Below are 24,794 nucleotides of genomic sequence, written 5' to 3'. Positions count from 1 at the left end.
AGATTATAGATTAATTGCAAGAATAAATCTGACGTCGCCTCTAAATTTTTACAATAACAAACTTTAAAAAAAAAAAGTCTGTTGATGAAAGGCTTCCCAAAGGGATTTCACTATTTTTAATATACCCTCCCATTCATTTTTGTTGAGCAATTTAAAAACTGATTTCTTCAGTTTCTAGGAGAACTATTTCCTAAGTACTGCTTAATCTCCTTGTACTCAGTCTTCTACCCCGTCGCTTTTATCTGAAATGTTCTCTCCTCACGTCTGCCACTTGGAAAGCCTTGCTCAAGTGCCATCTCCCACAAAAAGCCTTTTCTGAGCTCTCAGTTGTTAACGTTCCCCCCAAATATTTTGTATTTATTTCACATTTGCTTACCTGTGTACACTGTCATTTCCCACAGCAGGCTGTAAGCTGCTAGAGGGCAAGAATTATTTGGTTGTTCATTTTCTCTTCCCAGAACCTTACAATGTTCCTGGTACTTAGAATATGCTAATTAAATTTAACAATCTCTTAGTATATAAATGGGTCATGTTGGATAAAAATCTTGGATTTACTTATTATATCTGTTATGACTAGGAATAATATTAGGAGAGAGCATGACATTTTCATGACCTTCTTTTTCCTCCCTTATTCTCATGTAGTCTATGCAAGCAGCAAGATGCCCTACAGACGAGTTGTCATTGAGCAACTGTGCAGTTGTGAATGAAAAGGACTTCCAATCTGGCCAGTGAGTAATCAGTGCTTTTTAAAAAATAGAATAAAACAAAACTTTTGTAAGGACCATTTTAGAAACTTTTGGACATTGCCCTATTGATTGGAGAAAATTGGAAATGTATTTATTTCCTGCATTTCTTTAGGTGGGGAAGTAGAGAAGATATGCAAGAGGTGTGTGCTTTCAGATTTAACTTATACATTTTATTAATCATTAGCATATGTGTTATCTGGGACAGCCAGCTGGCACAGTGGATAGAGCACTGGGCCTAGTGTCAGGAAGATTCATCTTCCTGAGTTCAAATCCAGTCTCAGATACTTACTAGCTGTGTGACCCTGGGCAAGTCACTTAACCCACTTTACCTCAGTTTCCTCATCTGTAAAATGAGCTGGAGAAGGAAATGGCAAACCACTCCAATATCTTTGCCAAGAAAACCTCAAATGGGATCACAAAGAGTCAGACACGACTGAACAGCAGCAAAATATGCATTGTGTAGAGGCATAAACATTTGAGTTTTTTAGATTGCTTTATGATGACCAAACTGACTGTTTTTTTGCAATATGTATCATTACCTATGCAGCATGAGAGCTGGAAGGTGCACAACAAACGCAAGATCTTTACAAATAACATTTTAAACAAATTATAAATTGTTACTAGCCTATCAGTTAGGTCTAGCTTCCCCTACCCACCCACTGCCAAAAGTTAAGAAGTCTTGTATTCTAAAACTACTATCATCTTTAGGCTTCCATACATAGAACATTTGACATTTCCTTAGCTTGATAAAAAAGTATTTCAATTTCCATAACATTTGTATAGTAGACTGTGGCAAATCTTGTTTACAATTTTGTGCCATCGAATTCTCAGGCAATCACCTGAGCCAAATCCCTTGTTTTATAAATGAAGACACTGAGATGCAGAGATTGTATTGGCTAATTAGTGACAGAACCTTTGTATTTTGACTCTTGCCAACTCTGGTGCTTTTGCAATATTCTATGTTGCCAGTATTACTTTAGCTATAAAGTATATTTGGGCTATATGGTTTCTAGATTTCTAAGATCTCTTCCAGTCCTAAACTCTGATTTTAAGGCAAAATTTGCCAAAGGAAATCTGCTATTTTAGATAATCAGAGTGCTCTGTATTTATGAAGGAGATACTTTAGATGTAATAAAGTCTCTGGAACAGGAGAAAATTGAAGTGATTAAGCATTAATATTGAAAAAAATTAACAATCACAGAAATCTTTTTTAAAATAAATTTTTATTGTTACCTTTGTTTTTACATTACTTACATTTTCCAATTTATCATCCTCTTTCTTTCTCTCAGAGAGCAATCCCTTATAGCAAAGAATAAAAAAAGAGTTAAAAATAGTTCAGCAAAAATAACCAATATGTCCAAAAAGTCTACATCTTAGACAATGTGTGTGTAATTTAACCTTAAGGACAATAGAGAACTGGCCTTAGCCTCTGCAAAGATTGTGGAAGGAAGTACCTTCCTATATCTCTTCTCTGGAGCCATGCTTGGTAATTACAATTTTGTAGCCTTCAGTTTTGATTATTTTGTTGTTCTTTTCCATTTATATTTGTTGTAGCCATTGTGTATAGTGTTTTCCTGGTTCTGTTTGCTTCACTCTACATCAGTTCATTTAGCTTTTAGCTTTTCCTTTGCTTCTCTGTACTCATCAAGTTTAGTTTCTTACAGCACAGTAATGTTACATTTCATTCGAGTACTACAGCCTCTTTACAAACATTCCCTAGTTGATGGGCATTTACTTTTTTCCAATTCTTTACTACTACAAAAAGTCTGCTATAAGTATTTTGTTGTATGTGGGACATTTCTATTTGTCATTGAACTCCTGGTAATATATGCCTAACAGTGAAATTTCTGGATCAGAGGGTATAGATATTTTAGTCACTTTCTTTGCATAACTCCAAATTACTTTCCAGAATGGTATGACTAATTAGCAGTTCCACCAACAAATTAAATGCTTTCCTTTCCACAAACCTTCTGTCACCTTTGCCCTCTGAAACATCAGAATTGTTTTGATTTGTATTTCCCTTTTTATTAGTGATATGGTTGTTAATAGTTTACAAATTTTCTTTTGAGAACTGTTGATTCATATCCTTTGACCACTTATCTGTTGGGCAAAGGCTTTTGGTCTTATCAATTGCTATTAAGTTATCTATATATCTTGGATATCGAACTCATAAGAAATATTAAATGTGAAATTTTTTATCCAGTTAATCATTTTCCTTTTTAATGTAATTGCATTAATTTTATTTATACAAAAGCTTTTCAATTTCATGTATTAGGAACTCTGATTTTTTAGGGGAGATAGGGTTAATAGTCTCTGTCCCTTGTTGGTTAAGAGTTTGCTCTCTAACCATCATGGTGGAAGGTATCTGACATGGTTCTTTTCTAATTTTTTTATGGTATGATCTTTAATATTCAAGTCACATATCCATTTTGGGTTTATTGTAGTATGTGGTGAATGATGTTGATCTAAATCATAGAAATCTAACAGGAAGAAATAGTAAATCAACACTTTTCATAAAATGAATATAACTTAAGTTCTTTATAATATTGTATCTAACTTCTTGCTTGTTTGATCTTCTAGGTCTAGGAGATAATTGAAAATCAACTGCTTAGATTTACTTGGCATTTTTATGAATGTGCACTGTAATCTACTTAGAAGTAACTCATTACAGTTTTATGTACCATAATTTTGTCTGTTCTGCCAGTCTGTCATGTGATTTGATGCAATTTGAAGAACAATAAAATTACAATTTAGATTCCTGACTACCAGTGAAAAGCACTTTTAAAAGGGAGGAAAATATTTTTTAAAATTATTCTTTTTTATTTTATTCATTTATTTTTCGTTTTCAACATTTATTTCCATGAGATTTTGAATTCTAAATTTTCTCCCTCTCCTTCCCCTTCCCCCCCAAGATGGCATGCAATCTGATATAGGCTGTACATATACATTCATATTAAACATATTTTCACATTAGTCATATTGTAAAAAAGAATTAGAACCAATGGGAGGAATCACAGGAAAGAAAAAAGAAACAAACAAAAAAAAGAGAGAGCAAATAGTATGCTTTGATCTGCATTTCCATCATGAGTCTTTTGGAGTTGTCTTAGATCCTTGCATTGCTGAGAAGAACTAAGTCTATCAAAGTTAGTTATCACACAGTGTTGCTGTTACTGTGCACAATGTTCTCCTGGTTCTGCTCACTTCACTCAGCATCAGTTCATGTAAATCTTTCCAGGTTTTGCTGAGCTCTGCCTGCTCATCATTCTTATGGAACAATAGTATTCCATTACATTCATATAGCACAACTTGTTCAGCCATTCCTCAATTGATGGGCATCCCCTCAATTTCCAGTTCTTGGCCACCACAAAAAGAACTGCTGTAAATATTTTTGTATATGTGGGTCCTTTCCCCATTTGTATGATCTCTTTGGGATACAGCCCTAGAAGCGCTATGTGGGTCAAAGGGTATGCACATTTTTATAACCCTTTGGGCATAGTTCCAAATTACTCTCCACAATGATTGGATTGTTTCGCATCTCCACTAACAGTGCGTTAGTGTTCCAATTTTCCCACATCTTCTCCAACGTTTATCATTTCCCTGTTTTGTCATGTTGGCCAGTCTGATAGGTGTGAGGTGGTACCTCAGAATTGTTTTGATTTGCATTTCTCTAATCAGTAGTGATTTAGAGCATTTTTTCATGTGACTATATAGATGGCTATAATTTCTTCATCTGAAAACTTCCTACTCATATCCTTTGACCATTTATCAATTGGGGAATGATTTGTATTCTTACAGATTTGACTTAATTCTCTACATATTTTAGAAATGAGGCCCTTATCAGAGATACTGGCTGTAAAAAATTCTTTTTGTGCTTCCCTTCTAAGTTTGGTTGCATTGGCTTTGTGCAAAAACTTTTCAATTTAATGTAACGAAAATTATCTATTTTACATTCATAATGTTCTCTGTCTCTTGTTTGGTCATAAATTCTTTCGTTCTCCTTAAATCTGCAAGTAAACTATTTCTTGCTCTCCTAGTTTGCTTACAGTATCAGCCTTTATATCTAAATCAGGTACCCATCTTGACTTTTTCTTGGTATACAGTGTAAGATGTTGTCTGTGCCTAGTTTCTGCCATACTATTTTCCAGTTTTCTCAGCAGTTTTTGTTAAATAGTGAGTTCTTATCCCAAAAGCTGGAGTCTTTGGGTTTATCAAACAGTAGATTACTATAGTCATTGACTACTTTGTCTTGTGTACCTAATCTATTCCACTGATCCATCACTATTTCTTAGCAAGTACCAAGTAGTTTTGATGATTGCTGCTTTATAATACAATTTAAGATGGGTATGGCTAGGTCACCTTCCCTTGCATTTCTTTTCATTAATTCCCTTGATATTCTGGACCTCTTTTTCTTCCAGATGAATTTTATTATTTTTTCTAACTCTATAAAATGATATTTTGGTAGTTTGATTGGTGTGGCACTGAATAAGTAAATTAATTTAGGTAGAATTGTCATTTTTATTATATTAGCTCGACCTACCCATGAGCAGTTGATATTTTTCCAGTTATTTAGATCTGACTTTGTTTCTGTGAAAAGCATTTTGTAATTGTGTTCATATAGTTCCTGGGTTTGTCTTGCAGGTAGGGTCCCAAATATTTTATGATGTCTACAGTAACTTTGAATGGAATTTCTTTTTCTATCTCTTGCTATTGGGCTTTGTTAGTAATATATAGAAATGCAAATGATTTATATGGCTTTATTTTATATTCTGCAACTTTGCTGAAGTTGTTTATTATTTAAAGTAGTTTTTTAGTTGATTCTCTAGGATTCTCTAAGTATAACATCATATCATCTGCAAAGACTGATAGCTTTGTTTCTTCTTTGCCTATTCTAATTCATTCAATTTCTTTTTCTTTTAATGCTAGAGCTAACATTTCTAGTACAATATTGAATAGCAGTGGTGATAATGGACATCCGTGTTTCACCCCATCTCTTATTGGGAAGGCTTCTAGCTTATCCCCATTACATATAGTGCTTGCTGATGGTTTTAGATAGATGCTACTTATCATTTTAAGGAAGATTCCATTTATTCCTATGCTCTCTAGTGTTTTTAATAGGAATGAGTGTTGTCACAAGCTTTTTCTGCATATGTTGAGATAATCATATTATTTTTGTTAGTTTTGTTGTTGATAATGGTCAGTTATACTGATAGTTTTCCTAATATTGAACCAGCCTCATTCCTGGTATTAATCCTACCTGATCACAGTGTATTATCCTTATGATAGTTGCTGTTATCTCTTCGATAATATTTTATTTAAAAATTTTACATCTATATTCATTAGGAATATTGGTCTATAATTTTCTTTCTCTGTTTTGGCTCTTCCTGGTTTAGGTATCAGCACCACATTTGTATCATAAAAAAAATTTGGTAGGACTCCATCTATTTTCCCAAATAGTTTATATAATATTGGAATTAATTGTTCTTTAAATGTTTGATAGAATTCACTTGTAAATCCATCTGGCCCTGGAGAGTTTTTCTTAGGGAGTTCATTGATGGCTTGTTCAATTTCTTTTTCTGAAGTGGGGTTATTTAAGTATTTTATTTCCTCTTCTGTTAATCTGGGCAATTTGTATTTTTGTAAATATACATCCATTTCACTAAGATTGTTAAATTTATTGGCATATAGTTGGGCAAAGTAGTTCCTAATTATTGTTTTAATTTCTTCTTCATTGGTGGTGAATTCCCCGTTTTCATTTCTGATACTGGTAATTTGGTTTTCTTCTTTCTTTTTTTTAGACAAATTAATCGAAAGTTTATTTTATTGTTTTTCTCCCCATAAAACCAGCTGGGAGGAAATTCTTATCATTTTTTAATTTAATCTTAATGACAAAAGAGAACTGGCCCTGGCCATTTGATTTACCTAGAGAAGAAGAAGTCTGTATAAATTGTTACTTGTGATGAACTTGAGCATAGTAATTAAAATGCACACTGTAGCCTTGCCAAAATTTCTGAATTGTTGATTTAACAACTGAAAATTTTGCATTCTATTTTTGGGCATTTGGGTGTTTGGTAAAATGTCATGTATACTCTAGGAACTCAATAAAATCCATTTGTTAGTAATGAACATTCTAGGGGAAGGGGTCCTAGCCTCATTTTCCTTTAAAATAAAATACTGTCAATATTTCTTTCCTTTAGACATGTGGTTGTGAGGACCTCGCCCAATCACAGATATACTTTTACACTCAGGACTCATTCATCGGTTGTTCCAGGCAGTATCGCTTTCAGCTTACCCCAGGTAACACTGCTATTCACATCTCTCCAAGAATTCTTGAAAATGGTGGCAGGATCATTACTTTTATCTAGATATCTCTTGTAACTTCTGATTCAAGTAGAAGATAATTTCATGGGTGTCATGTTACAAGGAATATAGGTATACATTTTTCATTTCCAGGAATTTTTTGCTGTGACCATCCTAAGTATCTTTGCTTTTATTTCTGTGATCTTTTCTCTTTCTACATTTTAATTTTGCTATTATGTTAGTTGACTTAGATCGTTGAAGCAGGAGGCTATTTATCAAGGTGTTTCAGTATTAATACCCAAGGTAAAATAGAAGTTAAAACAGCAGTCCTCTTGGAAAGTTGCCTTATGTCCTAAAATTATGTAATACAATGTACTATTATAATGTAAAATTGTACTGTAAAATTATGTAATGCAGTATGATTTTTAAAATTCAGCATTCTAGTATATGAATTTGACAGCTCAGAAACATGTCCAAAATTTACGTCTGATTGGGCACACCTAGTAACCAAAGGCAATCTAAATGTACTATTACATCAACTCTAAAACTCTGACCTTTATGTTGCTATTCTTGTAATAATACCAATGGTCACATTATTTTTACGGTTAGATGGATAGTTATTGCTTCCAGCACATAGTACAGTTGTGACACATAGCAGCTGCTTTAATAAATAATTGACTGACTGACTGCTTCTTCGGGTTGCTAGTTAGTGCCAGCTTTTAACTTGGGTCCTAAAAAGTAGGGCAACTTCAGCACCTGAGAGACACCTGGAGGACAGAAGTGGACAAAAGAAGCCTAAGATGTGGACCAGCCCCAGGCTTGTTCAGGGGATTTTTGGCAGATGTCGTTTTATTCAGATATCTTGATTCCTTTAGTGTAGCATGAATTCTGTAGGGAGAGACCTCAAACTACCTTTCTATTCCATCCTGTCTACTTTAGAGTTTCACAGACATATGGCGACTAATCTATTCTGAATCTTCTGGGGAATTGGGTGGAGGGAGGAGGGGGGGTAGCAGGTTGGGAGAGGGTCTGCATACGTGTGTTAATCAGGTCAGTCTAAGACTAGTCTTAGCTCTGATCTGACCAGAGGAGGTTGTCCCAGAGATAAAAGTGTGACTTAGAGAAATAGTCTCAAACTCAAATTGCATCTAAAATGAAGATTTCTATCCATAATTTATTTTACTGCTATTTCTAAATCTTTATTTGTCTCCACAAGGATTTGTTAATTTAGTTACATATTGTTCAAACAAAGGGACACTTATTTATCTGAACAGAATGCTGCTGAATATAAATTGGGGGGCTGGAACAGCTCAGAGTCACCTGTGGACTTCTGGGTGTTAGGTACCTGATCTACAGCATCCTTAAGGCTCTTGCTTTGTGGTAAATTACTTATTTCTTCAATAGCTTGCTGTTGTGCTGCATGCTAATGAAAGGCATTGTGTGAGACACTAATATTGGGATTAGTTTTCATGAATTGGCTTTTGGAATTTAAGAGAACCAGAGGGTATAGCGGAAGGATGATTTAGTGGAAGAGAATCTGGGTGGGGAGGTGAAAGGTAACTAGGAGGATTGACTTGTTGAAAAGCTATTGTGGCTTGGACTTGAACACAATGAAGTTTATTACAAAAACCTGTGATGCTCAAGCATCTATCTGAGGTTTTCCAACCCTCTGATAATTACTTCTTTCATTGTCCTTTGGATCTTAATCAGAAATAATTAAAATTGAGAGTGAAAGTATCAAGAACACTGTACAAGGTGTCTAGGCAATTATAGTCATGATCATAGTTCTAGGAATGAAGGGAACCTCAGGGACCCTCATTTTACAGTTAAGGAAATTGAAGCCTATGGAGGTGAAATGACATACCAAAGATTATACAGGATGCAAGTGTCAGAGGTGGGATTTGAACTCAGGTCTTCTGACTCCAGAGCACTGGGTTTGTATCCTGTTTCTGGCACTTACTAACTCTGTGACCATGGGCAAATCACAGCCTCTTTGAACCTCAGTTCTCTCATTTGTGAAAGGGATATACCCATCTCACAATGTATAAGGATCAAGTGAGATAAGGCATTTTACAAAACTTGAGGCTCTATATAAATGTCAGCGGCTGTTATTATTAGTTATAGCTCAGACTTGAATTTCTTACAAATCACATTCTGGCCTTTCATTTCCTTCTGGCCAGTCCATCTGGCTAGAATGTGGAGAAAGGCCTTAAAGGATTACATAGTCCATGTTGCCAATTTTTGTCTCCAAAATTGTGTGAAAATGTTTTCATAGCATTTAGAATTGGAAGGATCCTGAAAGATCAGCCAGTCTGGTGCCCCTGTCTTGCAGATGAGGAAACTGTCCCAGATCATAGAGGGAGTAAGAAGGAGAGTTAAGACTTGAGCCCAGGTCCCCTAGTCCTACATCCATTGTTCTTTCTATTATACTGTGGCTTATTCAATTAAGAGCTCTTTGAAAAGAAAATTAGAGCACCTTGTAGATATAATTTATTTTTCTTAGGATAATTTAGTTTGTGCTGTTTATTCATTGCTTAAGAGAAGCAGTGTGGTATGGTGGCTAGAGAGCTGGCGTCAGAGTCAGTGAGATCTAGTAGCAGCATGAATATTGATAGAGAACTGTCTTCCGAATTAGGAAGGCCTATTTCAGGTCTTGCCTCTGACACATTTCAGCTGTGTGATCTTGGACAAGGACACTGAACCTCTTAGTGCTTCCAGGCAACTCTGGAGACTACTTTTTAGAACACTTATCCATCTGCATTGATAGGAGAATTTCCTCACTGGGGAGCTTCATATACCTGTGAAGTCCCAGATTTGGAACAAATTTATTGCTCAGGAACTCAGACTGCCAGTGAAAAATCTGTTTGTGTGGATTTAAAAGTATTACATGTCAGACTCATCCCATCACTTATAAGATAGATACATAAAAGCAGAATTCCTTTTTATGAGATTAAACGTAAATAATGACTACTTATAGGCAGAATCATTTATGCCTGTTTTATTGTCATTAACTCAGTAAACATACTCAAAAAATGAGGGTAGTACCTCATTTATTGGTCATCATCAGCTGTTTTATGTAAGTGAAATTTTTTTTTAGATAACTGAAGCTTTCCCCTTCAAAAGTTCTACAGCTGCTTTTATTCAAACATTTTGGAAAGAGATATTGACCATCATCCACCTTTTTCTTGATGATTCTGAGTAATCCTTATACCCGTAAGGAAATATAGCACAACTGTATCTGATTTTTGGTGTTTCTACCTACTTCACTTACCATCAGGCTGTCTAATGGCAAGTTTTAGTATGTCAGCTTCCAATATCCCTTTAGGCCTTTTCTTATTTACTTATTTGTCTCCTTTATGCCAAGAAACCAGGTCATTTTGTTTGTTAAAGATCATGTAGTAAATAACAATATATAGTCTCTAAATGAGAATTGAGATACCTCCACAGGAGAAATATACTCAACATTTTAAAAATGCCTGTAATGTTGTAAGGCAATACAAAGATTGAAAAATGACAGTCTCTTTGCTCAAGTAACTCATAGTGTAGTAAACACATGGTTACTTGACCCTTTGCAAATAGATGGGCTAAGCTACATTGGGCAGATTAACACCTGTATTATATCCTATAATAGCTTACATTTGTATGGTGCTTTAGGATCTTGAAGTATTACAGGTATTATCTTGTTTGATCCTCAATAACTATGTGAGATACGTAGTGCAAATATTATTATTCTCCCTACTTTATAGGGGAGAAGGTGGAAGTTCAAGAGAAGTAATTATCTCAGATCACATCACCAGTATGTGGGGAGCAAGGGCTCTTCTTATTCAGAGCCTGGCTTGCTTTATACTTCTACACCATCCTGCCTTCTTTTGAAGGCACATACACCAGACTTTTTCTGTTGAATGCATACATTTCCCTGAAACAAAGAAAGTTCTTACCATGTTTCTTTGCCTTTGACTAGTTGTTTCCTGAAGTTCCTTCTTTTTTCTCTCTGCAGCGAAAATGGGCTGGACTTTCTATTGGGCAAGAGATAGAAGGTAAGTATGTTATTTAACTTTTAAAATTATTTTCCATGATTTCCCAAAATTATTGAACTAAATGAATCTATATTTTTCTTTACTTGAGTGTATGTCAGACAATAAGAGTGGACATTCGCTGTGATATGAAAACTCTATTAAAAGTCCAGAGTATAAAGGAAATGTCTGTAGTCCCTACCTCTTAGGAGTTTATAATTGAGTGGAAATCAGGGCACTCATATACATAGTTCACAGAATATATACAAGGAAAATATGCAAACTTTAAATTGTTTCAAAGTATAAAGTGCAAACAAATATAACTATTTGGAATTACATGCATAATAAGTGCTGAGGTAATATGGGGTGAATGTAATCTTGTTGGAGACAGATGAATTTAATTGGGGAAGACTTTCTTTGTGTATTGTATGGGGAGAAGCAGATTTTACAGTTTTTCTTTTTTTTCATTTTGACCTTAAACAGCAACAAACTTGAACATTACAGTGTAAGAAGAAGATCTGAAAAGAGGATCATCTATGAAACTGTAAACTTAGGTTATTTGTAGTTTTTTTAAGTGTATGTTAAATTTAACACTATTAACAAAATGCCTGCTTCTCTGTGTCTCCTTCTGAACTTCCTTCTCTCTGTTATGTGTTCTTTTAATGTTTCAGTACGGTATTTTTTTTTTTTAATCACTATCACTACCCACCAACTCTCCCTCCTTAGTTTCAAAACAGAAATTTTCCTTTGTAATAAGTGTAGTCAGGTAAAACAGATCAACACATTGACTATATCTGAAAACAGAAGTTGCATTTTGCACCCCTAGTCCGTCACCTCTCTGCCAAGAGGTGGGAAACATGCTTCATTATTGGTCTTCTGAAGTCACGATTAGTCTTGGAATTGATCAACATTCTAAGTCTTTCATAGTTGTTTTCCTTTATATTATAGAAATTGTTTTCCTGATCTGCTCACTTCTTTTTATGTAAATCTTCCCAGGTTTTCCTGAATCCATCATATTTACCATTTCATAAGGAGCAGTAAGGAGTGGACTTTAAACAGGATTTTGAGGTGAAGGAAGAATATGGCTTGGTAGAAAGGATAGCAGAAGGACAGTCTAGGAAATGAAAACAATTATAAACAAGAGCATAGAGGTAGGAACAAATATAATTGAAGGGCAGGAAATAGGTTTACCAGGTTGAATTAGAAAGTCTGAAGTGCATTTTAGCAGGAGAAAAGGGTGGGTTTTGCAACACGTATAGGACAAAGGAGTCATGTGATTGCTTCCTTATCTTTCAAGCAAAGGGACTGTACTGGATTATTTTGCATTCCTTCTAGCTCTAAAATCCTTTGGTTTTATAAACTTGGACTTTATTCAGGAGTCAATTGGAAGTCATTGCATTTATCTGGCTTTCATCACAGTGATTCCTAAAGAAAATGGTTCCAAGTTCCACTTAAAGGGGAGATTGGGGAGAAGTTTGATGAATTGAATAGGACTTGGATGAGTGTTTTGGCTGTAGAAATGGATAAATATAGGATCTGAGGAATGCTGAAGAAGAAAAATTGAAGTCTGATGATTTTACTTTCCCAGGTAGAGTGCAACATCTTTTTTTTTTTCCAAGTTGGTTAGGAAGAATGAAAACATGGCTTTGGAGGAGGCTATCTGAGGTTGAGAGAGAAGGGTAGATAGGAGAGCTACAACACAGTTTTCACAGTAAAATAGACTGTGAAATCCTTAGTAGTAAGGGGAACATCAAGGAGGAGAATTTGGAACTTGAAAGAAAACAGAAGATTTTAAATAATTAAGGGGTGTAAGCTCAGTAATAAAGGAAGAATAGCATTGTCTAGAGATGCCTGTGGCAACATATAACAGTTGAGTATGAACTTGTTTTGGGTTGGGTGAACTGTATTATATTTTTAGCTACAGCACACTCTAAGAGGAAAGGAAAGAGGTAATATATTTTCTTTTTAACTTACTCTTCAGAATGTTTAATTCTCTTATCAAGGATATGGTTACTTGTCAGGCATCTGCCCTTTCAAACATAAAGATTTTCTTTCTATTGATGCAGACTTTTTATGGATGAGGGGAGAAAAAATAATCATCATCAACCCTCTGGTGGTTAGCCTCCCCTGGTTTACCTAGACTGGTCCTTCCGTGATAGGCCTACCATCCTGTCCATACCTGAAGTCTTCCTTTTCAGCTATAAAGGCAGGACCTGTCAGCGTTTTTACTAGGGTCACTTTCATGATGGAGCATTGTAGTATGGCTTTAGTGGAGGATGAATGGTTTAATAGAGCAACTTCTAAACCTGTACTAGAGAAAACCTAACAAAAAGCTAATAACTAACATTCGCATTCTGTGCACTTAGGTCAGGCGTTCTGGCCTGAGAAGAAACTTTTATGTATTTAAAAAAATAGGTTTTCTTGATGCCTTTTGTCTTTACCTTATAGTCATTTCACCTCTTTCTTTCCAGTTTGAATCTTCTTTTGTGACAAAGAAAAACAATTAAGAAAAAAATGATACAGTGACTACATCCGATATTGTATACAATATTGTGTACTCATATTCCTTCTGTATAAAGAGGATGGTGAGGAGATAAGTTTCATTATCTGTTCTTTGATATCTCCATTTTTATTTTCAGTTATTTAGAGTTTAGTTTCCTTTTAGTGATCTTTTCATTGTTGTAGTCATTGTACATGTTTTCTTGGTTCAGCTTTTCTTCCACTCTGCATGCATTATGCAAATCTTTGAACTCTGAATTCCTAATGTTCCACACTCCTTAATATATAATAATATTCCATTAAATTCATATAACATTTTTTTTCAGTCATTCCCCAATAGATAGGTACCCACTTTGTTTCCAGTTCTTCCACCAAAAAATACTGTGAAGGTTTTGGTACATATTGGATCTTGTTCCTGCATTTTGACTTACTTGACCAATAGTGGGATCTCTGAGTCAGTGTCAAAGGGTTTAGGGAGTTCTTTCACTTTTCTTACATAATTCTCGATTGAAATCCAGAACTACTTTACAACTCAGTACATTCTTGTTTTTCCACAGCCCCTTCAACTTTGAACTGTCCATTTTTTGTCCTAATTGCCAATGTGTATTGTGTAAAGTGAAACCCCAAGGTTGTTTTAATTTGTATTTCTCTTACAATTAGTGAATTGGAGCATGTTTGCATGTGGTGGGTTTTTTGGAAACTATATTCTTTAAAAGAATGTAAGCTCCTTGAGAGCTAGGACTGTTGTATTTTTAGAGTGTGTGTGTGTGTGTGTGTGTGTGTGTGTGTATCTCTAGCACCTGGCACATAGTAGGCACTTAATAAATGCGTATTTGATCTGACCAATTTGAGAGAAATAGCTCAATGTTATATATTTGTGTTAGATCTCTATATTTTGGATAGAATAGGGATAAGAACTGGATTGATCTGTGATTTCATTAGCATATGGAGCTTCCAGAAGAGGAGACTCCTACCAATGCAAGTCTGCAATTTTCTCTGAAGCTTATAGTCTTAGATAGTGGCCTTGAAGACTAAGGTTGAATAATTTGTTCAGAGTAACACATCTAGTAATAAACTCAGAGCTTCCTGCTTCCAAAGCAAGCTCTTTATCCACTCTGCCACACTGGATAGACTTTTATTGGTGATATTTCATACAAATATATTTTCCTATTCTAAAGTTTCCCTTCTAATTCTTCCTTCATTGATGTTATCTGTATAAAAGCATCTTAATTTTATGTAATCAGAACAATATAATTTATCTTTTATGATATTCTGTAGTCTTTTTAAGGATAGTTAAGAATTTTCCTTCTAGTTATACTTGTGAGAAGTGCCTGTTCTTATTTTCTTCTAGTTTTTTAAATGATGTTAACTTTTATATTTAGATCACTTATTATGAAGGTATAAACCTAGTTTCTGACAAACTACTGTACAGTTTTCCTAGAATTTATTGTTAAAAAGAGAGTCCTTTCCAGAGCAATTTATATTTTTGAGTTTTTCAAACATTGGCCTACAGTTTAACATTTTGTTTTTTTCTTAAAGAGTAAAATTATACAACAACCTCTGATTTGGAGAAGACTAAGTAATCATAGAGATTTAGAGCTAATTGGATAACAACAACCTATAAAAGAAAAACAACTCTAAAGACTTAGCTCTGATTGGTACAGTCATCAGCCATGAATTCAGAGGACTGATGATAAAACTTGTATAAGAGCAGTGATGGATTCAAGGTATAGAAAGAGACACATTTTCAAACATGACTAAAGTGGGAATTTGTTTTGCTTGACTAGGCATATTTATTAGAATGGTTTGGTTTTTCCTTTTCTCCTTCAATTTGCAGGGAGAAGTGGTCAGAGAAGGGGATGAAGTTGCCAAAATGAGAGAGAGATGGAGACAGAGAGAAGAGAGAGGCATTGAAACATTGTAAAGAATGTGTAGGAGATGATAGAAGGGAGGCCAACAGGCAGTATAGATGAACAGGAAGTATAGACAAACAGAAAATATAGATGAGCAGGACAGCTTTATAAGTTACTTGTGGAATTCTTTCTACATTTGAAAGAAAAAGCAAGCTGCACATAGTGGAGATGCACTGTTTCATGTAAACCTTTTTCTTTTCTACTTCATATGTAGAATAAACATTTTTATTTGGTGTTTTAAGTTCAGAATAAAACATTTTAAAAAGTTTTCTTGCCTACTGGATCACATGTATTTTTCTTGTAGAAGGAGGACAGGGGTTGAACTAAAATTTGCTGGGGAGGTACATTAGGAATAAGTTGATGGAAGAATGTTTTGCATAAAGGTTTCCTGTAGTCATACTTCCTTCAGATAGAATAGTAGTGGAAACAGTGTCAAGTTCCTTAGAATAGGGAGATTTAATGTCAGTGAAAGGCGAGAAGATCTGAGGTGGTCTTATGAAGGCAAGTATGGAGATAAAAGAAAAAAACACAAATATTAATAGTAATTACTAAGAAAAGATTCATGTGTCATTTTTAAATATTATTTATATATATATATATATATATATATACACACACACACACAAATTTAAATACTTAAAAGCACAGGAAAAGTTTAACTTTTAGTAAAGATTTTTGGGGGGGGTTATAAAGACATATGGAAATTCCTAGAGGGGAAGGTATATGGTAGGTATAATGTAGAGAGGACTTCTACTTAAATTGTGTGACCTCGGGAAAAATCACTTAATTTCTTTAGGGTGTTAGTTTCCACATCTGTTTATAATAAATGTTTGTTAAAGTGAATCTGCAAAATGAGGGGCTGTACTAAATAGAGGATGTTTAAGGTCCTTTCCAGTTCAACTCTGATCCTATTGCCAGGACACCTGGGTTCTAGACCTAGTTTTGTCACTAATTTGCTCTGTGACATTAGATAAACCATTTAACCTCCTTGGTATCCTCATCTGTAAAATGTGCATATTGGATTAGGCCTATAGGTCCCCTTCCAGTTCTAAAAATCAGATTCCATAAATCTGGGTTATTGTTTGAGCAGAGAGCTACTATCTTGAAGTCCAGTGAAAATGTATTTTGCTAGTTTCCTCTGATAGTAGTGTCACACTACTTAAACCTGATGGCAGTATACATGTATTTTAAAAGAAACAAATAACCTAAACTCTTAAGTGCTGAAATTGCAAAACAGATCTTGATTCAACAGATTTGTGATTATAGATGATCTAGGAGGGATATTTGGCAGATTGAGTGCAGTGAAGGAAGAAAAGAATGAGTGAGTCTAGAGAAACAAGAAGAGCTTTGCGTGGAGTAAGATGGATTGTAACAATCAGTCAATGACATTCAAACCTTGATTTTTAGTGTCTGATTAGGGCTGAGTACTGTGCTGAGTGCTATGGATACAAGTACAAAGCCTGAAATAATTCCTACTCCTACGGAGCTTTCATTCTAACATGGGAGAAAATAAGGACATACATAAATATATACAGTATAAATAAAAAGTGAATAAATGCAAATACATACAAAAGAGTTAAATATAAAGTAGTTTGGGAGAAAGGGCACCAAGAGTTAGGTGATCAGGAAAGATTTCATGCGCAAAATGGTGCTTGAGTGGAATCTCAAAGGAAGAGAATGTGAAGTAGAGGTAGAGAGAGTGCATTCCAAGCATGTGCAGAGGCCTGGAGGTGGGAGATTGAGTGTTGTATGAGGAACAGAGAGAAGGCCAGTTTGGCTGGATAGAAGGGCACAAGAGGGAAAGTAATCTTCACTAAGGCTGGAGAGAGAGGTTGGGGCCAGTTTGGCTCTTACCACAACTCCAGCTTTAATGCTCTTTCCATTATTTCCTCTTAGAAAGATGGGAAAATGTCCTTCAAAGTAACTCTCATAAAATTACTATGTCATATTTAGGAAGAATAACTTAATATATAAGTTTTTCCAACTTTTTTTTTAAAGCAAGATCGTAAATGCTAATGTGTTATTAAAAATTAACACTTTGTTAAAAAGTAATGTGTGCTAATCAAATTAATTTTGTATCGAGAATCTTTTTTGGTTCTTGTTTTGTGTCATTCTGACAGTCATTTGCCATTTAGTTCTCATTAATTCTCTTTTACTAACCTTGTTTTATTCTTGATAATTGCTTGGTGTTGGTAGAGGACTGTAATTTTTAGATCAAAGGGGCTAGAACATTGTTCTTAATTATTAATAGTGCTTCAAAGCTTGATGTCTTAGTTTGAATTTGGGAACTTAGTTAAAATTGAAATGTCTAATTTGATGTCTCATTTCTGCTTGCTGATTCTTTGCTATTTGCCTTTGTAGTGTGCAATTCTAAATGCCTATTGTATGTAAATGCTGTTGTCATGAATTAGCAGACACTTTTGTTTTGATTTATAGGACGAGAATATCTGAATAATAATTTATTAACTAAGTGAATAAATCACCAACATAGTTTGTTTTAAGTAAAAAATGGAATTAATTAACTAGAAGCTCAGTAGATATGTAAAATCCTTCTTTTCCTTTAAAGCTCAACTGAGATGTTACCTCCTGCATGTAGCCTTTCCTGATGACCCTATGCCCCACCACTGGCTGAAAGTGTTCTCTCACTCCTCAAATTTTTCTGTCAAATTGTCTGATTCCCTGCCTCGCACCCATCATACCCTGCCTTGTACTTTTACTTCCTATGTACAGTCATATTCTCTCTCCTTCCTCCCCCTCAATCCCTGTAAAATGTAAGCTGCTTGAGGGCAGAGGCTGTGCCATGTTTTATCTTGTATGCCTGATGCCTAGCATAATGCTTTTTACATAAGTAGTAGGTGTTTAATGTCTGCTAAATGAACAAATGTATTTTTAAGCAGCAGTATATTAAAGATCTTAAAATAACAAAAAACATTTATTAAGTGCCTATTATGTGAAGTGTGCTGTTAGGCACTGGGGAGAATCTGTTCTAGGCCCTATGCTAGAGTAAGGCTTCCTAACTTTTCTTCTGTCATGGACTCCTTTGTCAGTCTCTCAAGACAATGGAGTTTTTCTCAGAATAAGGTTTTTAAATGTATGAATTACGTAGAATTACAAAGAAAACCAGTTATGTTGAAATATAGTTATAAAATATATCAAACCTCAGGTTAAAAACTCCTGCTGTAGAAAAACTTACAATCCAGTAGGAAGAATGGGACATGTACCTAGCTAAAATAAATTAGAATATTTCAAGTGCCAAGGACAGGTCAAAGTGTCAGGACAAATTCATTGGAGGGGAAGAAGGAAAGGAAGGTCTCCTGGTGAAGGTTATGGCTGTCCTGGACTCTGAAACAAAGGGAAAGAAAGGTTTCAACAAGCAGAGTTATAGGAAAAATCTATTCCAGGAATGAACCTACAAAAGGTTCAGGATGAGATTGGGAAACAGTAGGCAACCTGACTGGAGTACAAAGTATGTGAGAAGAAATACTGTGAAATTAGGCTACAAATTCAGATTGACTGCCAGCTTGTATTTTATTTGTTAGGTAGTATAGCACTCCTGAAGGTTTTTTGAATAGGAGAGTGATATGACCAGACCTGTGCATTAGAAAAATTATTTTGGTAGTGATTGCAAATGATAAATTGGAGTGGGGAAAAATTAATCAGGCATCAGTGATAGTTTACATGAACAGGGTAAGTCCTGAACCAGGATGGTGACAATGGAAATGGAAAGAGGAGGATAAATAGGACTGTTGCAGAGGTATAATTAATAGGCTTGGCATCCATGTGTAAATGGGCGATGAGAGAGAAGGAAAAGCCAAGAGTAATTCAAAGCTGTCAAGCCTAGGTGATTGGAAGAATGGAAATGCCATCAATGAAAATTAGGAAGAGGGGCAGGTTTAAGAACTAAATTGATGTTTAGTTTGAAGCTTGCTAAATTGGAGGTATCAGTTGGACATTCAAATAGAAATATCCGAAAGGTGGATGGATTGGACCTTAGGGCACAGGTCAGTCCTGGAGGTTTAAAAAACAAAACAAAACATTGGTAGTCATCAGAGGCTAGGTATCAGGTAATTGAAGCATGAGAATTGGTGTGATACATTTGATGTAGTTTATGTATCTTTTAGGAAATCATTGTAGTGACTTAGTAATCTTTTTTATTGCAAATGATAGGAAAACAAGTTATAACCCTAGAACAATTTTGGTTTAAAAAATATTTACTGTGATAATTTTTGGATTTCTGGAATCATATTATGATAACTTAATTGCAAAATGGAATAAATACTAATTAGCACCAGAATCAGCTTAGAGTTCTAGGATGTGACTTGGGTGGGGAATTGTTTTAAATGCAGCTTTATATGTACTGTTGTTATTTTATCTCTACCCTTAAGGGCAAAAAACATGATTTTTTTTTTTTTTTTTTGGTGAAGGAGGAGAATAACTCTACAGTAACTCATATGATATACCAAGCATGTTGAATATGCTCAGTAAATATTTTTAAGTGATGGACAGAGCTTTAAATCCAGTTCACATTCCTTAGTGAAAGAATTTCCTTTTAGAACAGTAGCCTTTTTGGTTTGTGGACTAGTTTCTTTGGGCAAAAGATCTTGCCAAACATTTATTTCGTCATTTCTCCTTGCCTTTGCAGGGAAAACAGCCTGCCCTGTTACAGTACTCTTTGACTCATGCTATTTTGAAGTATAAGAGTGAGGGCAGAGACAGTGTTGTTTGAGCTGAGATCTCTTTACTAGAGTTGGGTTAAGAAATGGAGGGAAACCTATGCATTAAATTTGTGATCTCTAATATCTAGGAAAGGAATCTCCTGGTGGAACTTTATATTATCTCTGTTCCCCTTTATTATCATTGATAATTTGGAGTAGATAATTGAGATTTCCATTGTGATGTGCATATGATGTGCCTATTTTTTAGTTACTTGAAGTATGTTGTCTTTGGTGTCACTATAATAAAATGTCTCTTGTTTTTTTCTAGTTTCCTTATATTCATTTGACAAGACCAAGCAGTGTATTGGTACAATGACCATCGAGATTGATTTCCTACAGAAAAAAAGCATTGATTCCAATCCTTATGACACTGACAAGATGGCAGCGGAATTTATCCAACAGTTCAACAATCAAGCTTTCTCAGTGGGACAGCAGGTGTTTGTTTATTTCTCTTTATCCCCATCACTTCACTGATAACCTAATTTCTGATCTTAATCTAATTATATTAGATAATTCATTTTATTTCATTGGGACTAATGGACATAACAGGTCTGAGAAAGTGAGAATGGAAGAAAGATCAGAAGATAGGTATATAGGGATGTTAAGTGTTTTCTCTCCTTACTTTATCATGGATAGCCTTTTCCCTTTCCTAAAATGTAGAGGCACTTTATCCTATTTCATACACCATATGCCCATTTTATTTCCTTCTTTACCTTGAGATACCATGTGTAGGGTACCTACTCTAGTTTACCTAAGAGACTTCCTTTAGAATGTCATTTGCTAGAGTCTCCCTTTTGTGAACTTCAGTTGTTATAATTAGCAAATTAAATTTTCTTGACTGTAGACCTCATAGGAGGAAAATATTTGCATGCTGGTAAAATTTGGTATTTACAAAATGTTGATGTGTTTTATATAGTGTTGGCTGTATGAATAAAGACTTAAACATAAGTATATACATATATACATATATGTATACATATGTGCGTATAGGCATCTATGAGTATACATGTTTTTGTGAATGTGTGTTTGTGTTTTTGTTATGTATATTGCATACTGTTTTTGTTTTCTTGGACCCAGTCATCCGCATAGTCAAGATTGCCCTTTGTGGCCTTGAGAAAAAGTATCTAAAGTACTTTGCAAATCATAAAGCCCCATACAAATGACAGTTATTTCATCATTTATTATTATCATTGTTATTTAGGAGTTGACTTCAGAAAGGAAGAGCACAGTGCTGGATGCTAGGGAGTAGTATTCCAGACCAGCACCACTCACTGACAGATGTGTGCTAGAGTTGTCTGATGAATCTTGTTGCATTTACTTTTAGCATTGCTAGCCAAGTAAAGACCATTAAGTGCTATCAAAGGACACATTTTGATGGACACCAGCTGGTGGATGCAAAGCATTCCTTCTTAATAAAGTAGAGACAGTTAACCTCACTCAATAAAAATTGTTCATATTACAACTTGTTTTTTAAAAAATAGTTTTAAATTTTTATTATCTATTTTCAGCATTTTTTTATTTTGAGTTCCAAATTCTGTCTCTTTCCCACCTCTTCCCCCATGTACTAAGAAGGCAAGCAATATGGTGTCAGTTATACATGCGAAATCATGCAAAACATATTTCCATATTAATCGTATTTCAAAAAAATCAAGAAAAACAAAGTGAGAAAATTGTATTTCAGTTTTTACTCAGAGTTCATCAGTTCTCTCTGAAGGTGGATAGCATTTTTTAATCATTAAGTCCCTTTGGAATTATCTTGGATTATTTATTGATCAAAGTAGCCAAGTCTTTCACAGCTGATCATCATTACAACATTTCTGTTATTGGGCACAATGATCTCTTGGTTCTTCTCACTTCATGTTGTATCAGTTCATATAGGTCCTGCCATGTTTTTCTGAAACTACCCCCTTCGTCATTTCCCACAGCACGTTAGTTCTCCATCACAATCATATGTCACAACTTGTTCAGCCATTTCTCAATTGATGAACATTCCCTTGATTTCCAATTCTTTGCACCACAAAAAGATCTGCTATAAATATTTTGTACAAATAGGTCCTTTTCCTTTTTCCTTGATCTCTTTGAGATACAGACCCAGTAGTGGTGTTGCTGGTATATGCACAGTTTTATAGCCCTTTGGGCATAATTCCAAACTATTCTCCAGAATGGTTGGACCAGTTTATACTTCACTCATTACACACTTCATTAGTGTACATATTTTTCCCTAATCCCCTCCAGCATTTGTCATTTCTGATAGTTGTGCCTCAGAGTTGTTTTAATTTGCCTTTCTCTGATCGCTAGTTATTTAGAGCATTTTTTTATATGATTGTAGATAGTTTTGATTTCTTCTTCTGAAAACTGCCTGTTTTTATCCTTTGACCATTTATCACTTGGGGAATGGCTCTTATTTTTATAAAATTGACTCAGTTTTGTACTCAGTATATATTTGAGAAATGAGGCCTTTATCAAAGAAATTTGCTGTAAAAATTTTTGATATTACTTCATTTTCTATGTTAACTTTTTGCAAAATGTTTCTTTGATTATCTCTTTTAATTAGGTCTCTTTTACAAGTTATTTTGAAATTCAAATAAAGAATAGCTTAGAAAACAAATAGTTTAGAATACAAAAGCCAAACTGATAAAAAGACTAATTAAAACAATTAAAACACTACAGTTTCACTCATCTGGTCGGATTTCATGGTTTTCTTACTATAACAACAATATCAGAAATCGTGTCCTTTAACTGGCTCCATTGTTCTGGATGTAAAAAATACCCTTTCTGCCAAGTTTCATTTCACTGTCCTCATCCATCCAGTATTCTCCAATGTCACTTAGACCTATTCCTGGAAATGACATATTTCATTTCACCAATCTGGAGCATATGGTCATCTCTGTTGCTGTCTTGTTTGGTAGAAACTGCTGCTTCAGAACGTTCTTCTGCCTTTTGCTTCTTTGGGGATTTTTCCAGAGGAGCACTTTTTCATTTTAACCTTTTTTGTGACTTTTACTGTCAAAATAACTGTCAGATGAGTGATTTGGACATCACTCTGTTCCTGTGGCCACACATTTTGCTGTTTGCTTGGGAGTTGACACCTTAATCATAACCTTGAAGACAAGAAATTGTAATTGCTGGTTTATTTAAATCTGTGGAAAGGAGATGTCTCCTAGGAAAATAAGATAGAAGAAGTATCTTCCCATTCACCATCATTCCTAGAATTTATCCTTCTCTTGGAGTGTTGGGGAGTCTGGGATGAAAGATATAAATATGTATGAGTTTTCTTCAGTGTTGTTCAGCCACCATTCTTTTGTTTGAAATATTTGTTCTGTTGTTTGTAAGTAGCATAGAAAAGTAATAAAGCTGGTGACTAGTTGTTGAATTGACCTCTGGGACAAATTTGCATTGTGGAGGGTGGAGGCTGATATGGAGAAAGGTATTGCTACGCTCTTACTTTTCTCCCTTTTCTCTTTCCTACAAAGCTTGTGTTTAGCTTCAATGAGAAGCTTTTTGGTTTGTTAGTGAAGGATATTGAGGCCATGGATCCCAGCATCCTGAAGGGAGAACCTGCTACAGGGAAAAGACAGAAGGTATGGATCACATCAAATAGTTCAACTATAAATAAAATGATTTGAATGTAAATGTTAAAAATTAACTTTCCTAAGTTCTGTCTTACATGGCCATTCTTTCCCATGTCAAGCACAGTGAGAGGAAGAGTTGATCTTTGTAGCCAGTGCTTCTCAATTTTCAGACATACTTTTTTTGGTATAGATAAATATGCTATTAAACCTGAGTATTTGTTTTAGTCTTCCCAGAACATAAATAACATTAAAAAAAAATTAAGGACAGCAGTCTGTTTTATATTACTTCAAAAGATATGACACCAAGAATAAAGGATAGAAGCTGATTATGAGATATATAACTAAGTCACTGTTTTTTAGTCATTTACTTTATGTAACCACCCCCCCATCTTATTTTTATCTGGTACTTTGTCTTAAGCAAGGCAGTCCAGCCACCAGTTGCACAATGTTAGACTATAATTATTTGTCCATCTTCCTGCAGATTGAAGTCGGTCTGGTTGTTGGAAATAGTCAAGTTGCATTTGAGAAAGCAGATAATTCTTCTCTCAATCTTATTGGTAAGAATTATAGTGTTTTGAAAGGTGATATCTTGAATGGACCTTAACTTCATCTTAAAATGTCACTAAGTATGGGCTTAAGATCTAATCTGATAATTTAAATGAATAAACAAGTGTACTCCCTTTGCAAGAAAGCCACTCTGTGGGAATGATAAATTCAGGAAATGATCTCATATTATTTGGAAGGGCCAAGACATGGAGAAATCACAAAATGTAAAAGGAAAAAGTCAGGCTTTTTCAAGGATGAGTGTAGGGGCATACATATTTTTCTTATAGATACTCTTGTTAATTTTTTATATTTATACACAGTGAGATATATTATAAACACACATATATGCGTGTGTTTACGTACACACATATGTACAGCCCTAGTTTAAAATTCATAGTTAAATGAATTGGTAATTAGAAAAGCATATGGCCAATAACTGATGGATCTATAAAGTTAAGGTTTTATAGAGGAGTCTTAGGGAAATCTTTTCAAC

General features: G+C 34.7%; 1 protein-coding gene across 1 annotated transcript in view; it reads left to right on the top strand.

Annotated features, from left to right (window-relative positions):
- The window catches only part of NSF (N-ethylmaleimide sensitive factor, vesicle fusing ATPase), a 210,981-nt gene that overhangs the window by 32,931 nt on the left and 153,256 nt on the right, over positions 1-24,794 (top strand). The window contains 6 exon segments of the mRNA XM_027872966.1: positions 643-728; positions 6,941-7,040; positions 11,041-11,080; positions 20,452-20,618; positions 23,657-23,764; positions 24,237-24,312. Coding sequence (XP_027728767.1) covers positions 643-728; positions 6,941-7,040; positions 11,041-11,080; positions 20,452-20,618; positions 23,657-23,764; positions 24,237-24,312 — 577 coding nt within the window.

The sequence above is a fragment of the Vombatus ursinus genome, unplaced genomic scaffold (genome assembly GCF_900497805.2).
Source record: "Vombatus ursinus unplaced genomic scaffold, bare-nosed wombat genome assembly UNPS02014801.1, whole genome shotgun sequence".
Classification (NCBI taxonomy): domain Eukaryota; kingdom Metazoa; phylum Chordata; class Mammalia; order Diprotodontia; family Vombatidae; genus Vombatus; species Vombatus ursinus.
Note: the sequence above shows the minus strand (reverse complement) of the source record. Positions and strands in the feature narration are given on the sequence as shown.